Source organism: Hyperoodon ampullatus, assembly GCF_949752795.1.
Source record: "Hyperoodon ampullatus genome assembly, chromosome: 6".
NCBI lineage: Eukaryota > Metazoa > Chordata > Mammalia > Artiodactyla > Ziphiidae > Hyperoodon > Hyperoodon ampullatus.
Window position 1 is genome coordinate 22,100,148 of NC_136919.1, and position 13,319 is coordinate 22,113,466.

A 13,319-nucleotide genomic window follows, 5' to 3' on the forward strand; every position below is an offset into this window, starting at 1 on the left:
ATGCACAGTTCCTCTCAACTATATGACATTTTTGGGGGATGCTATAAGAGTAGCAACGTTGATTCTCTATCATCTTATTGCCAAAACCAACTTATTTCTGAATATCTGGAGGGCATGGGGGAAGAACTAACTTTTCTTGAGGACTGCAGAAGGCAGAGCTGGGTGGAATTTGCAACGAGGCAGAATTTCCTGTCTATAGGATTGATACTTTAAAATGTAATAAACCTCCTCAGCAACCAGAAAGCCTGCTTTACTCAAGTATTCCAGCTGAGGCCAGAGGACCATGGTCAAGGAAGTGGGCCTGCATGCTTTGAGGGTGGGGGTGCGGTGGTTGGCCTGGGTCGACCCTCAGGCCTCTCCCATGCTTGGATCTACAGTTGTCTGTCAGCATAATGAAAGCCAGAACTGAAGGATGGCCAACAAGGTGTGTTTTAGGTAGCCCTGAATAAGCAGGTGGCATCCACCCCATGACTGTTTCTATGACTATTTTTGCATGTCTGCTGAAAGAAAATATTTTGGAAAATCTTTCCAAACATGTATTACTTCCAAATCAATTAATTGGGCTTAAGTGATGCCAAAGGGAAGCATTCTTTATTCTTAGGAAGGGAGAGGTTGGAACCATGATTCCAGTCATGAATAAACCAAATGGTTTCCTTCCTCCAGTGGAAGAGGAGCTGCTCAAGGGGATTCATGACATCCAACCCCTGGATCAGAGAAGGACTCTGACCTCGGAGGTATGGGGCCCCATACAGAGTTCCTGCAGACACCACCTGTGTGGGGAAGAGGTCAGGAGTGATGGGCATTCAGTCATCTAGCCTGACCTTTGCATTTAGGGGCAGAGGGGATAACACGGCTGGTAATAGGGCCTCAGAAAAACCCAAGGAGGTTGAGGATGGCTTGTCCTCAAAAACTGTCAGTGGACGTTGCTTATTCTGGAGAAGTCTTTTGATCAGGCAAATGTCCAGGAAGAAATCACCCAAGTCTCTAAAGAATGCTTTTCATTTGTTTGTCTGTTGATTGTCTGTTTTCAAAAGGTCATAACGGCAGAATGGAATACCTGGGAATACAAAGTTAGGATAGTGTTCTCAGCCTTGGCTGGACATTGAAACCATCTGGGGAGCTTTAAAAAGTCCTGATGCCTGGATTCCATCACAGATATTTGGATTTACTTGGCCCAGCGTGTAACCTAGGAAAAGAGGAGAATTAAGGGAACCGTTATCTTTAGATCTCTGGTGAGCTATTATGGGGCAGAAAGGGGTAAAATGCTCTGTGTGTCCCCAGAGAGCAGGACTAGGACTAAAACTAGGAAAATATAAAGAGACTTGACCCAAGAGACAAATTTTTCAGATGATAAAAGATGTATAAAGCTAGAATTGGCTTCCTAAAAAGGTGATGAGATCTTCATTGGTGGATGGGATCAAGCAAACACTGGATAGTAGCAGCTTGGATGTAAAATGGAAAATTCAGGGAGACTAGATGTTTGGAGGTCCCTTTTCCAAGGCTGAAGTCTTTAAAGTCAGGGATGAGGCATTAGCCTGACTTCAGTGGCAATGGTATGAGAAGCTACCCAGGGAACTGGAGCTCTCTGGAGGCTGAGATGGTGGCTGTTAATGCAGCCTGGCTTCCCAGGGCATCGGTGCAAAGTGGCCAGGACAGCACTACAGCCAGGGGGATGATAAGAGCCTTAGAATGCAACCACACTCCACAACACAGCTGCCCAAGCCCAGCCCTCAGCCTCCTTCAAGGACCTGATTGGATGTTACCTTCCCCAGGTGGCCTTCCTGTCCATCTTGCCCTTTCAAAGTGACCTATCAGTGCCCCCTCCCTGGAACTGTAGTCTAGTCTGGAGCCAATGCATCCTTCCCTGAAAGGCTGTGGATTTTCTGTCATGTGTGAATGAGTCATGTTGGCCGATGAATGGAGAGAGGAAGACAGGATGGCGTAAACGGACAGATGAGAGGATGGCCTGGGGCCTGGGCTGTCTATTACAGGAGGATAAGGGGAAGGTCAGATGTTTCTATGAGGGTAACATGAAGAGAAGAAAGCCTGCCAAGAGCTGTAGATTCAGGGCTGATCATTTCACCAGCCCTGGGCACCAAGGGAGAAAAACATGAAGTGAATATTATCTCACTTTTCTGACCAAGATTTAACAAGATAACAAGATTTAACAAGATAAGTCCATCATCCAGCATATACCAGTAGAAATGAATATGTCTGATCAGGTAAATTAAATCACCACATGGGCATCTCGAATGTGTCTCACACAGAGAGTGGCTTAAGATGACAAAGTAGATTCTTTTCTAGTCCCCTGAATTTTACTGAGAATCACAGAGAGACCATCCATTGTTAAAGCTGTTTTCCTTTTGCTTAGCAGGGAGGGCGTTCCTCACTAGCAAGCCAGCAACTGCAGAGTCAGAGGGTGCTGAGGTTGACCTGAGTTCCTGCAGGTGACAGAGCAGATGCACCATGGCCAGGTCCAATTGGACCTCCCCCCTGGTGGGGTTCATTCTCCTGGGCCTCTCAGCCCACCCAAGGCTGGAGAAAATGTTCTTTGTGCTCATCTTGCTCATGTACCTGGTGACCCTCCTGGGCAACGGGGTCCTCATGCTGGTGACCATCCTTGACTTCCGCCTACACAAGCCCATGTACTTCTTCCTGAGGAACCTCTCCTTGCTGGACATCTGCTGCACAACCTCCTCAGTCCCCCTCATCCTTGACAGCTTCCTGACCCCCAGGAAAACCCATCTCTCCTTCTCAGCTTGTTTCGGGCAGATGTTCCTCTCCTTTGCCATGGGAACCACAGAGTATGTGCCCCTGAGCATGATGGCATTTGATCACTCCATGGCCATCTGCAACCCCCTGAGGTACTCTGTGGTCATGAGCAAGGCTGCCTGTTTGCCCATGGCCAGCTTCTGGGCAGCTGGTATCATCAACACTGGGGTTCAAACATCCCTTGCAATACGACTGCCCTTCTGTGGGGACAACATCATCAACCACTTCACCTGTGAGATCCTGGCTGTCCTGAAGTTGGCCTGTGCTGACATCTCCATCAATGTGACCAGTCTGAGGATAACAATTATTATCTTCCTGGGCATCCCAGTTCTGTTCATCTTTTTCTCCTATGTGTTCATCATTGCTACCATCCTGAGGATTCCCTCAGCAGAGGGGAGGAAAAAGGCCTTCTCCACCTGCTCTGCCCACCTCACAGTTGTGGTCATATTCTATGGGACCATTGTCTTTATGTATGCCAAGCCCAAGTCTAAGGACCCACTGGGGACAGATAAACAGGATCTTTCAGGCAAGCTCATCTCCCTCTTCTATGGGGTGCTGACCCCCATGCTCAACCCCATCATCTACAGCCTAAGGAACAAAGATGTAAAGGCTGCTGTGAAGAACTTTGTATGTCAGAAACACCTGAGTAATGTTGCATTGTATATCTAAAAAAATAGTTTAGATGATCTTATTTGCAAAGCAGAAATAGAGACACAGATGTAGAGAACAAACGTATGGATACCAAGGGGGAAAGGGGGGAAGGTGGGATGAATTGGGCGATTGGGATTGACATATATACACTATTGATACCATGTATAAAATAGATAACTAGTGAGAACCTACTGTATAGCTCAGGGAACTCTATTCAGTGTTCTGCAGTGACCCAAAAAAGAGTGGATATATGTATATGTATAGCTGATTCACTTTGCTGTACAGTAGAAATTAACACAACATTGTGAAGCAACTACACTCCAATAAAAATTAATTTTTTAAAAAAGAAATTTAAATTAAAAAAAAAAAAAAGAAATACCTATCTGAGTGACTGTCATGGAATTCCACACTGCCAGAACACATGATCTCCAAACTCCTCAGTCCTCCTGGGGAAGTGGGAACCCAGTGTAGAGAAGGGAGTCTCCCAAGGTTCATGTTGTGGACCATGTGAGTAAGACTAAAAAGTAAACTGGCCCTCTTCCCCTTGTTACATAGGCAATGGAATCTTCTATCTAAGAATCTAGAAGGAAAGAGCTTTGCATTTCTAGAAATGCTGGCTAGTTGTTGGCTTTGTGCATAACCACGGTGACGTCACATCATAGCTACTTTATGCCAATGAAATCTAAGATCCTCTGCAACCAAAAGCTGACTCTTTGTTCTTATAACTAAAAAAACAAAACTAAATAGATTGGGATGAAAGTTCATTGAAGAGTCAGTGGCTCATAGCTGGTCCTGGCATAGACTCAAGGACCATCAAGATTCCCAGGGCGACCGTCTGGGGACCGTGGCTTGTCCTGTTTGTTCCCAATTAAGTCTGATGCTTTGTTCCCCTGGGGGTTAAGTCCAGAACCCTCAGTATTGGGAAAAGCCCATTAACATTCCAAATTATTGTATTATTACAACAACTGCTTCTAGCACTCCCAGAGAAAACTAGATAGCTGTTCAAAGAGCAACTGGGTGGGAGAGGACAGGGAAGGGTCAGCCAGGTCAGCATAGAGTGGGGCTGAACCATCCTGCCCTGTGCATCTAGAGGTGCTCTCAGCCCAGGCCAGGCAGCCAGAAACCTGCCTTCCAATTCCACCTCCAACACCATTTGCCACTGCTCAGCACTTGGCTAAGTTTCTTTCCCTCTCTGGACCTTAATTCCTTTGTCTGTAAAATAAGAGCTTATGGCCCATCCCTCTCACCGGACAATGAGTGTAAAAACACCTGGGGAAAGCCCAGAGAGGAGTAGTTCATGGCTCACACCCCACACACTGCCGCCCATTGATTAGGGATCTCCTCTGGGTTCTCTCCCTATCCTTCACAGATCATGAGCAGTGGCTCCAAATTTCTAAGGCCACTTAGGGCACTATTTGAAGGAGACTTGGGTGGGCTGATTGTGGCTCTGGATACCTGTGCCTGCTGCAAACCCGCCATCTGGTGGACATTTCTGCAAGCTCCTGAGATCAGTGCTTCTGGAACTTTAACGTGCTCCTGATTCACCTGGGAATGTTGTGAAAATGCCAATTCGGATTCATTGAGTCTGAGGTGAGGTTGGAGATTCTGCATCTCTGACAAGTTCCCAGGTGATGCCTATGCTGCTGCCCTTCGGACCGCACTTTGAGTAGCAGGCTCTGCAAGATGTGCGACTAGGGCCAAGGGTCTGAAGGGAGAGGCAGGGAAGCAACTCCTGCGTGTGCCAAGTCCTCCAGCATCGGCAACCCAGGCTGCTCTCTCCATTCTGGGGGCAGCAGTTTGCCCTGTGACCTCTCTTCTCTTACAGGTCTAAGAAGAATTTGTGGTTTATCAGTTTGTTCAGCTTTTCACTTGTTAGTACAGAGTGGTGTCTTCCAGGCTTCTTCCATGCTAGACCAGAAACCAGCCATTCCCACTTCAAATAGCTCTAAAAGTGCAGTCAAGTGCGAGTGCAAATAGATACAACAGTGTTGTCAAGTGCAAAATTAGAGGCATAAATATAGCAGAGAAAGAAACGGATGTAAAGCTTTGCAGAAAACAAAATGGTATTTCTAAAAATTAACCAGAAAAATATTATCAGTAATATGAGTTCAGAAAAGTTAAGGAGACAGAAGTAACTTCTCAAAAATCAATTGTATTCCTACATACCATCAGTATAGAACAAAAAAACAAAACAGAAATAATATCCTATTTGCAGTAGTAACGAGTACCAAATAATTGGGAAAAAACATAATTCCAGACATGACAGACTGTGTCAAGGAAAAAATGATGCATGTTGTTGGAGTATAAAAGAAGGTGGAGTGACTGACCAGGGACTTGAGAGTATAAATACAAAACAATGGCCTTAATTTCTAAGGGGGAAGCTCTCAACTTGTAACAAATAGAACTTCTTTCATATGCATATTCCTGGTCTCTACCCCCCACCACAATGATTCAAATTTCACTGTGTCTGAGGTAAGGCCAATAGGAAATGTGGACTTAGAAACAAAGTTATTTAGTGTTTTAAATTCCCCAGAAGCCAGGACTTCCTTGGTGGTCCAGTGGGTAAGACTCCGTGCTGCAACACAGGGCGCCTGGGTTTGGTTAGGGGAACTAGGTCCCACATGCATGCCACAACTAAAAAGTCTGCATGCTGCAACTAAAGATCCCAAGTGCCGCAATGATGATCACACATGCTGCAACTAAGATCTGGCACAGCCAAAATAAACAAACAAACAATAAATTCCCCAGAAGACTGTACTCAACTACATAAATTGCTAGTGAAGAATAATTGAACGGGACTTCCCTGGTGGCGCAGTGGTTAAGAACCCACCTGCCAATGCAGGGGACTTGGGTTCAAACCCTGGTCTGGGAAGATCCCACATGCTGTGGAGCAACTAAGCCCGTGCGCCACAACTACTGAGCCTGCACTCTAGAGCCCGTGAGCCACAACTACTGAAGCCCGCGTGCCTAGAGCCTGTGCTCCGCAACAAGAGAAGCCACCGCAATGAGAAGCCTGTGCACCGCAACGGAGAGTAGCCCCTGCTCACGGCAACTAGAGAAAGACCGTGTGTAGCAACGAAGACCCAATGCAGCCAAAAACAATTTTGAAAGTAATGATGTTAGAGTCTTCCTGCCAGATTTGAACTTACTACGAAGTAACAATTGCTGAAGGATACACCACTGGCTATTTTTTAAAGTTTTGTAAAATCAGTGGTTATCAGAGATACCAGAAAATTAATTCCAACTATAAGAATTTAATACATATATGTCAGGTCAAAATTAATAGCATGAAGAAGGAAGCACTTTTTAATAAATAGTGGGACAGCAGCAACATTCAATTGAATGAAGGTTTGCCTTTGATCCATACATCACACCACACGCTACCATAAACTTAGGATGGATTAGAATTAAACATAAGACACTATCATGATTACACAAAACAAAAAGAGAACAGAATGACATATTTATTCCAGCTGGGGAAGAGGGCATAATTCACTGTTATGGGGAAGAGAAAGAGGGTTATCAGAATTAAAATAGACATATTCGAACATACATCGCACAAAACTCTTGAATAATATGGTCTGATCAAACTTCTCCCACATGGAGGTTTGTTGGGTTCTGCAAGTATTTGATTTGAGTTTCTTTTATATATATGTATATATATTCTAAATGACTTTTAATATGTAGTAAGACCATGGACACGTGCAAACTTACGTTTTGATTTTTGGCACACAAGAGGCCACTACCACAATAGCATGTGTATTGTTGAGTTGACTCCTTTGCATAGACCTCAGAATAAATCTTTTCCTGCCATCTCTTCATATTTATTTTATCTTCTTTAAATGTGTCGATTAGAAAAAGTGTAATTCTGCACTGCTCTTTTCCCTAATCCAAGCCTATGCTCAACTGCTCATTTATAATTGTACCAGGGAGTACAAATGTGCACTGTTCCCAATTAAGTGTTGGGCAAGGCTCAGAATCATCTGCTTGGTACATGTTCTCATTATGGTGTCATAGCCGATTGCACAATAACAAGGGAACATGTAACTGGTCACACAGTAATAATGTCATTATAAATAGTATTGGGATTAACCGTATATTTGGGGTGTTACTTCTCTGACTACATTTATGATAAGGAATTTGAGCAGTTATCCAAACTTATTAGTAAATCAATATTTTTTCTTATTTTTAATGTCTAACGGGCATTTAAAAAATCAATACAGTTTGTTTTTTAGAGCAGTTTTAGGTTCACAGCAAAACTGATCAGGAAGTACAGAGAGTTCCCATATACCCAGTCCCCACACACACACAACCTCTCCGACTATCAACATCCAGCAGCAGAATGGTATCTTTGTTACAATCAGTGAATCTACATTGACACATCATCACCCAGAGTTCATAGTTCAGAGTTCACTCAGTGTCCATTCTGTGGATTTGGACAAATGTGTAATGACATGTATCCAGCATTATAGTTTTGTACAGAATGCTTTAACTGCTCTGAAAACCCTCTGTGCTCTGCCTCTTCATCCCTCCCTCCCCCTCCCACCCCTGGGAACCCCTAATCTTTTTACTGTCTCCATAATTTTGCCTTTTCCAGAATGTCACAGAGTTGGAATCATTTAATATGTAGCCTTTTCAGATTGGCTTCTTTCACTTAGTAACATGCTTTTAAGTTTCCTCCATGTCTTTTTGTGGCTTAATAGCTCATTTCTTTTTATTGCTGAATAATCTTCCATTGTGTGGATGTACCACAGTTTATTTAACCACTTACCTATTAAAGGACATCTTGGTTGCTTCCAAGTTTTGGAGGTTATGAACAAAGCTGCTGTAAATATCCGTGTGCAGGTTTTGGTATGGACATGAGTGTTCATGAGTCAATACTGAAATTAAAATCTCTCAGTACTTCTTTTTCAAGGTACCATCTTAATTTGAACAAAGAGTAGTCTGAGATTGCAAGGTGGGCTAGTTCAAAAACCATGACCCTTTTCAAACTACTCATCTGTATCAATCAGGATTTTCTCTTACAGCAGGCAACCAAAACAAAATACAGAAATGGAAGCCAAAACTGATGTGACCGCAATTATCATACATAATTCCAGATTTCAAGTTTTTGTGTTCATCAAAGTCTCATTTATTATCTTTGAATTCTCATTTATTATCTTTGAACCAGTTAATTATTATAAATTTGAACTTAGAAAATAAATGTAGCACTAAAACACAGCTTTTTTCTATTTTGTATGGCAGGACTCTAAGATTTTGTTGGGAAAAGGATTCCACTGCTAAAAAATAAAAGTAATATTTTTTAAGTTTGAAAATTACTGAAATAAGCAGGCAAGGAAAGTAGAGAATGGGGACAATTTCATACTCACAAGCTCATATCTTTAGAGGGCTTACTGGAGGCTGGCAGGATATTGTACCAGTATCACAGACTAAGGTCACAATGCTAAATTTTATAATGTGTTGGTGTTGGATGCCTTGGCATTAGGGCTTCTCTCCCTCCTGTGAGATCTCAATATAGGGGCCAACGGGGCTTTCCGATACACGGATTCTGCTCCAAGTCATGGGATCCTTTGTTTGTTTCCAAGGCCATATTCACAGTTAGTAAATCAACAGAGAACATGATGGCACTTAGAAAATGTTTGCTCTGGCTGGGCAGTTGCTTCCAAGAGACAGTTTCTAGAAGGACTGCACAAATCTTTGATGGACAGCTACTTGTCTCTGCAAGTCCCCTTCCTGTTGAATGACTAAAACTTAATCTCAGTCAATTCAGTAGGATCTCACCTTAGTCAAGGCCTCTCCCCAACCCCCTCCCGAGTTTTGAGAGGAAAATACAGAGTCAAACCCACCAACTGGGACTGAGGAAGAAGGTAGGACATCTCGTCCTCAGTTGTCATCATCAATTCCTGTTGATACCTGCATTCTCACCTCGTGTCCAGTGTATAGACCATGCAAATACCAGCTACAGCCTCCTCATTCTGATCTTGAGGCCTCTTCAGGCTCTCAGCTCTCTCAGCTCCTGCCTTGCCCTTCTCAAAGGGCATAGAAAACACTCAGCTCCTCTTCTGTGTCACTTTAGGTGGGGAGCAAGGAACGGTACATACCTGCAGCCATTTCTCCTCTACACTCCCATCATGCTCAGTGCAGGGGAACTTTATGAGGTGTGTCACTTCCCTGAGCTCCATGGGAAACGAGGCTCAGATCCCCTCTTATCTCATATTCTCAAGCCTTTCTGGGGTTCTGTGTCCCAGCCCACAGTAGCCTCCCTTCTCCAGTGGCTCTCCTCCTCCCTTATCAGAGGGAGTCAAGTTGTTGGGGTGGAGGGATTATATTGACTGACCATGGTATTCTCACAAGCCAATTGTTCAGACAAATATTTTACGCCCTCAGCCTTTTGGGCTAGGTTCTGATAACTCAAAAGCTTTTACTCTTAAAACCACTGTCTCTGGGAATTTCAGATGTCTTGTTTTTAAAACTAAAAAGCTAGGAATTATCTTCTTTGTCTACTTCTCTAATAATCATCCCTGAGGAAATGAATGCCTTGCTCTCATGTCTAGTTTTAGTAAAGAAATTACTGGGAATATACTTAAAATATATTAATATTTCAAAAAATTGGCCCACCATATATATATATGTGTGTATGTGTATGCATATATATGTGTGTGTATACATATATATATATATATATAAGACTTTATATATAAAGTCTTAAAGAATTCAAAATGGACCTATCCCTTATCAAGATAGGTCAATTTGTGATAAGTAAATGTGTTTAGGCTAAATAAACCCAGAAAAATTATTTCCATTAAAGATTAACTTCAGGAATTTACTATGCATAAATTCCAAAAACCAATGTATGGGGCCCTAGTTAATTAAAATCAGCAAAACTTGCAATGTTCTTAATAAAAATGTTTCTCTTCCTCTAGATACTAGAGAGAAATTTGGAGCTACATAAAGGAAGTTAGAGCATTAGAAATGCTTAACATGTGGGTAAATATAAAACACATTGTTGGGACTTCCCTGGTGGTGCAGCGGTTAAGAATCCACCTGCCAATGCAGGGGACACCGGTTTGAGCCCTGGTCTGGGAAGATCCCACATGCCGCAGAGCAACTAAGCACGAGAGCCACAAATACTGAGCCCGTGTGCTGCAACTACTGAAACCCGCGTGCCTAGAGCCTGTGCTCCGCAACAAGAGAAGCCACTGCAGTGAGAAGCCCATGCACCACAATGAAGAGTAGCCCCCACTTGCCACAACTAGAGAGAGCTCGCGCGCAGCAACAAAGACCCAACACAGCCAATAAATAAATAAATTGAAAACACATTGTTTCTCATTTTATAATCTCTTATTTAAATAATTGACTATTTAAAGCAAAATAATAACAGTATGTGGAAGCAAAACGTATGATAACATTAGCACAAAAGATGGGAGGGGAAAATGGAAGTATACTGGTGTCACGTTCTTACATTTGACATGAAGTGATTATTCTTTGAAGGTGGAGTGTAATAAGTTAAACTGTATACTAAAACCCCAGCGCACCTACTGAAAAATAAAGCAAAGAAGTAGAGCTGATAAGCCAATAGAGGAGATAAAATGAAATCATAAAAACAACACTCCAAACACTTTATTATTCTAAAAGAATGTAGGAAAAGTGGAAAAAAGGAAAAAAGAACAAATGGAGAAAATAGAAAACAAATGGCAAGATAGATTTAAACTCACCCATATCAATAGTTGTATTGTCAAAAGGATCTAAACATTCCAATTAAAAGACAAATTGTCAGATTAAATTAAAAAAAAAGCAACCAACTATATGATTTCTACAGGAAACTTACTTTAAATATAAAGAAACAAAAGTAAAATGATGGGGAAATTATACTACACAAAGATGAATCAAAAGATTTGATGGGGTTTATTTGTCTAAAATACTGAAAGATGTTTTTGAGCTCAGGACAGAATCATTGGTCAGTAACATGCCTCTCACTGTTGTGGCCTCTCCCGTTGCAGAGCACAGGCTCCAGACGCGCAGGCTCAGTGGCCATGGCTCACGGGCCCAGCCGCTCCGCAGCATGTGGGATCCTCCCGGACTGGGGCACGAACCCGTGTCCCCTGCATCGGCAGGCGGACCCTCAACCACTGCGCCACCAGGGAAGCCCGGTAACATTTTTTTTTAAGTGCCATTTTAAAGATGACCTCTGAGCATTAACCTTTGTTTAGAATGAAAGATAATTACACCAGCACTGTACAATAGAACTATGTAAACGCCAGAGTGAACCACATATGTAATTTTAAGTTTTCTAAAAGGCACATTAAAAAAGTAAAAAGAATAACGGTGGCTACATGTTGTTATACGTTTGTCCAAACCCACAGAATGTGTTAACACCAAGAATGAACCCTAAGGTAAACTATGGACTTTGGGTGATAATGATGTGTCAGTGCAGGTTGATCAGTTGCAACAAATGTACCACTGTGGTGTGGGACGTTGATAGTGGAGGAGTCTGTGCGTATTGTTGTTATGTTGAGAAAGGGGGTATATGGGAAACCTCTGTACCTTATGCTTAGTTTTTCTGTGAACCTAAATCTGCTCTAAAAAATAAAGCCTATGTAAAACAAAAACAAGTTTTAAAAAAAAAAGGTGAAATTAATGTTAGTAACATTTTACATTCTTGTTTTCATACTAAGTCTTCCAAATCTGTTTCCAGCACATGTCAACTTGGGCTTGCCACATCTCAAGTACTCAACAGCCACATGTGGCTAGTGGCTACCATATTAGTGCAACTCTAGGATTTTTGACTCTTCTCTCCTGGGGAGGAGTGGGGAGTAAGGTGGGATGAAGTGGTAAAGGTGACTGGGTCTAAATGCTGAGAACCTCTGACACCACGTCGAATAACTGTACATCATTCTATCTTACAAGTAAAGAGGTGGCCTCTCAGAGAAGCAAGAGAATTGTTGCCACAGCAAATGTTTTAGAAAGATTATTGTAACTTATTCATGTTTTCCTTTTGTAAACCTAAAAGAGAGGGAATAGAGACCTAAAAGACATACAAACCAACTTCAGTATATGGACATTGGTTGGAACTTGAAAAACTGTAAAAGGAAATTATGAGACAATAACGAAAATGTAAACTTACTGGATATTTAACATTAGGTATTTTAAAATGTAACTGTGGTTATGTTTTTGTAAAAAGGAAGGGGAACGGAAAAAGGTATTAACATAATTCACAAACGGAAAAGAGAGGGAGAGAGGGACCGGGGTGGAAAACGATTTGATAGCAAGTGAATCCTCTCAAACATACCCCACAGGAGCTGTGGGGATAAGGGGTAGAGTGGGGACCCACCTCCAAATTGTCTCTTAAAAGTCGAAACCCAACCTGACATTCAAGGCTCTCCATATTTAGATATACAAGCCTTCCTCTCCCCACATTTTCCTGATAGGAATAGGTTCCTAGAACATCAAAGACACATTGAGGCTACACGTGCCAAAGAGCTTTGGTGGCGAATTCGGGCCTCGGGCCCTTGTCAGGGGACCGTGTCCGCGTTAGATTCCCTCCAATTTCAGGAGTTGTCCTGGGTGGCACGCCTTCTTTGGGTGTGAGGCAGCGTCTGGCAGAAAGGATTTTAAGACCATTGAAGGTACGTGAAAGGGACAAGTCCTTTTGGTTCAGCCTTGGCTTATGCCCCAGTTCTCAGGCGAACTTGCAGTGTGACCTGGAGCAGATGGTCTCTTCTCTGAGCCTCAGTGACCACATCTGCAAACCTCGGGAGGTCCAGGCGTTCTAAGGGCAGTTCCAGCTCTGACATCCTCCGACTCCCCTCTTGGAGAACGCTGGCTGCGGTACTCAGCGGCAAAAGCCGACACACAGCTGGGCCTTAACAAAGAGCCCGGGTCTCGGGCAGGTTCCC

The 13,319-nt window shown here is 42.9% G+C and overlaps 1 protein-coding gene across 1 annotated transcript; it reads left to right on the forward strand.

Annotated features, from left to right (window-relative positions):
- Window positions 1–2,466: 2,466 nt before the first annotated feature.
- Window positions 2,467–3,441, forward strand: LOC307054789 (olfactory receptor 13C7-like; the record flags this gene model as incomplete). Its single annotated transcript, XM_079706679.1, has 1 exon — window positions 2,467–3,441. The coding sequence occupies one exon, from the start codon at window positions 2,467–2,469 to the stop codon at window positions 3,439–3,441; it is 975 nt and encodes a 324-aa protein (XP_079562805.1).
- Window positions 3,442–13,319: the final 9,878 nt, after the last annotated feature.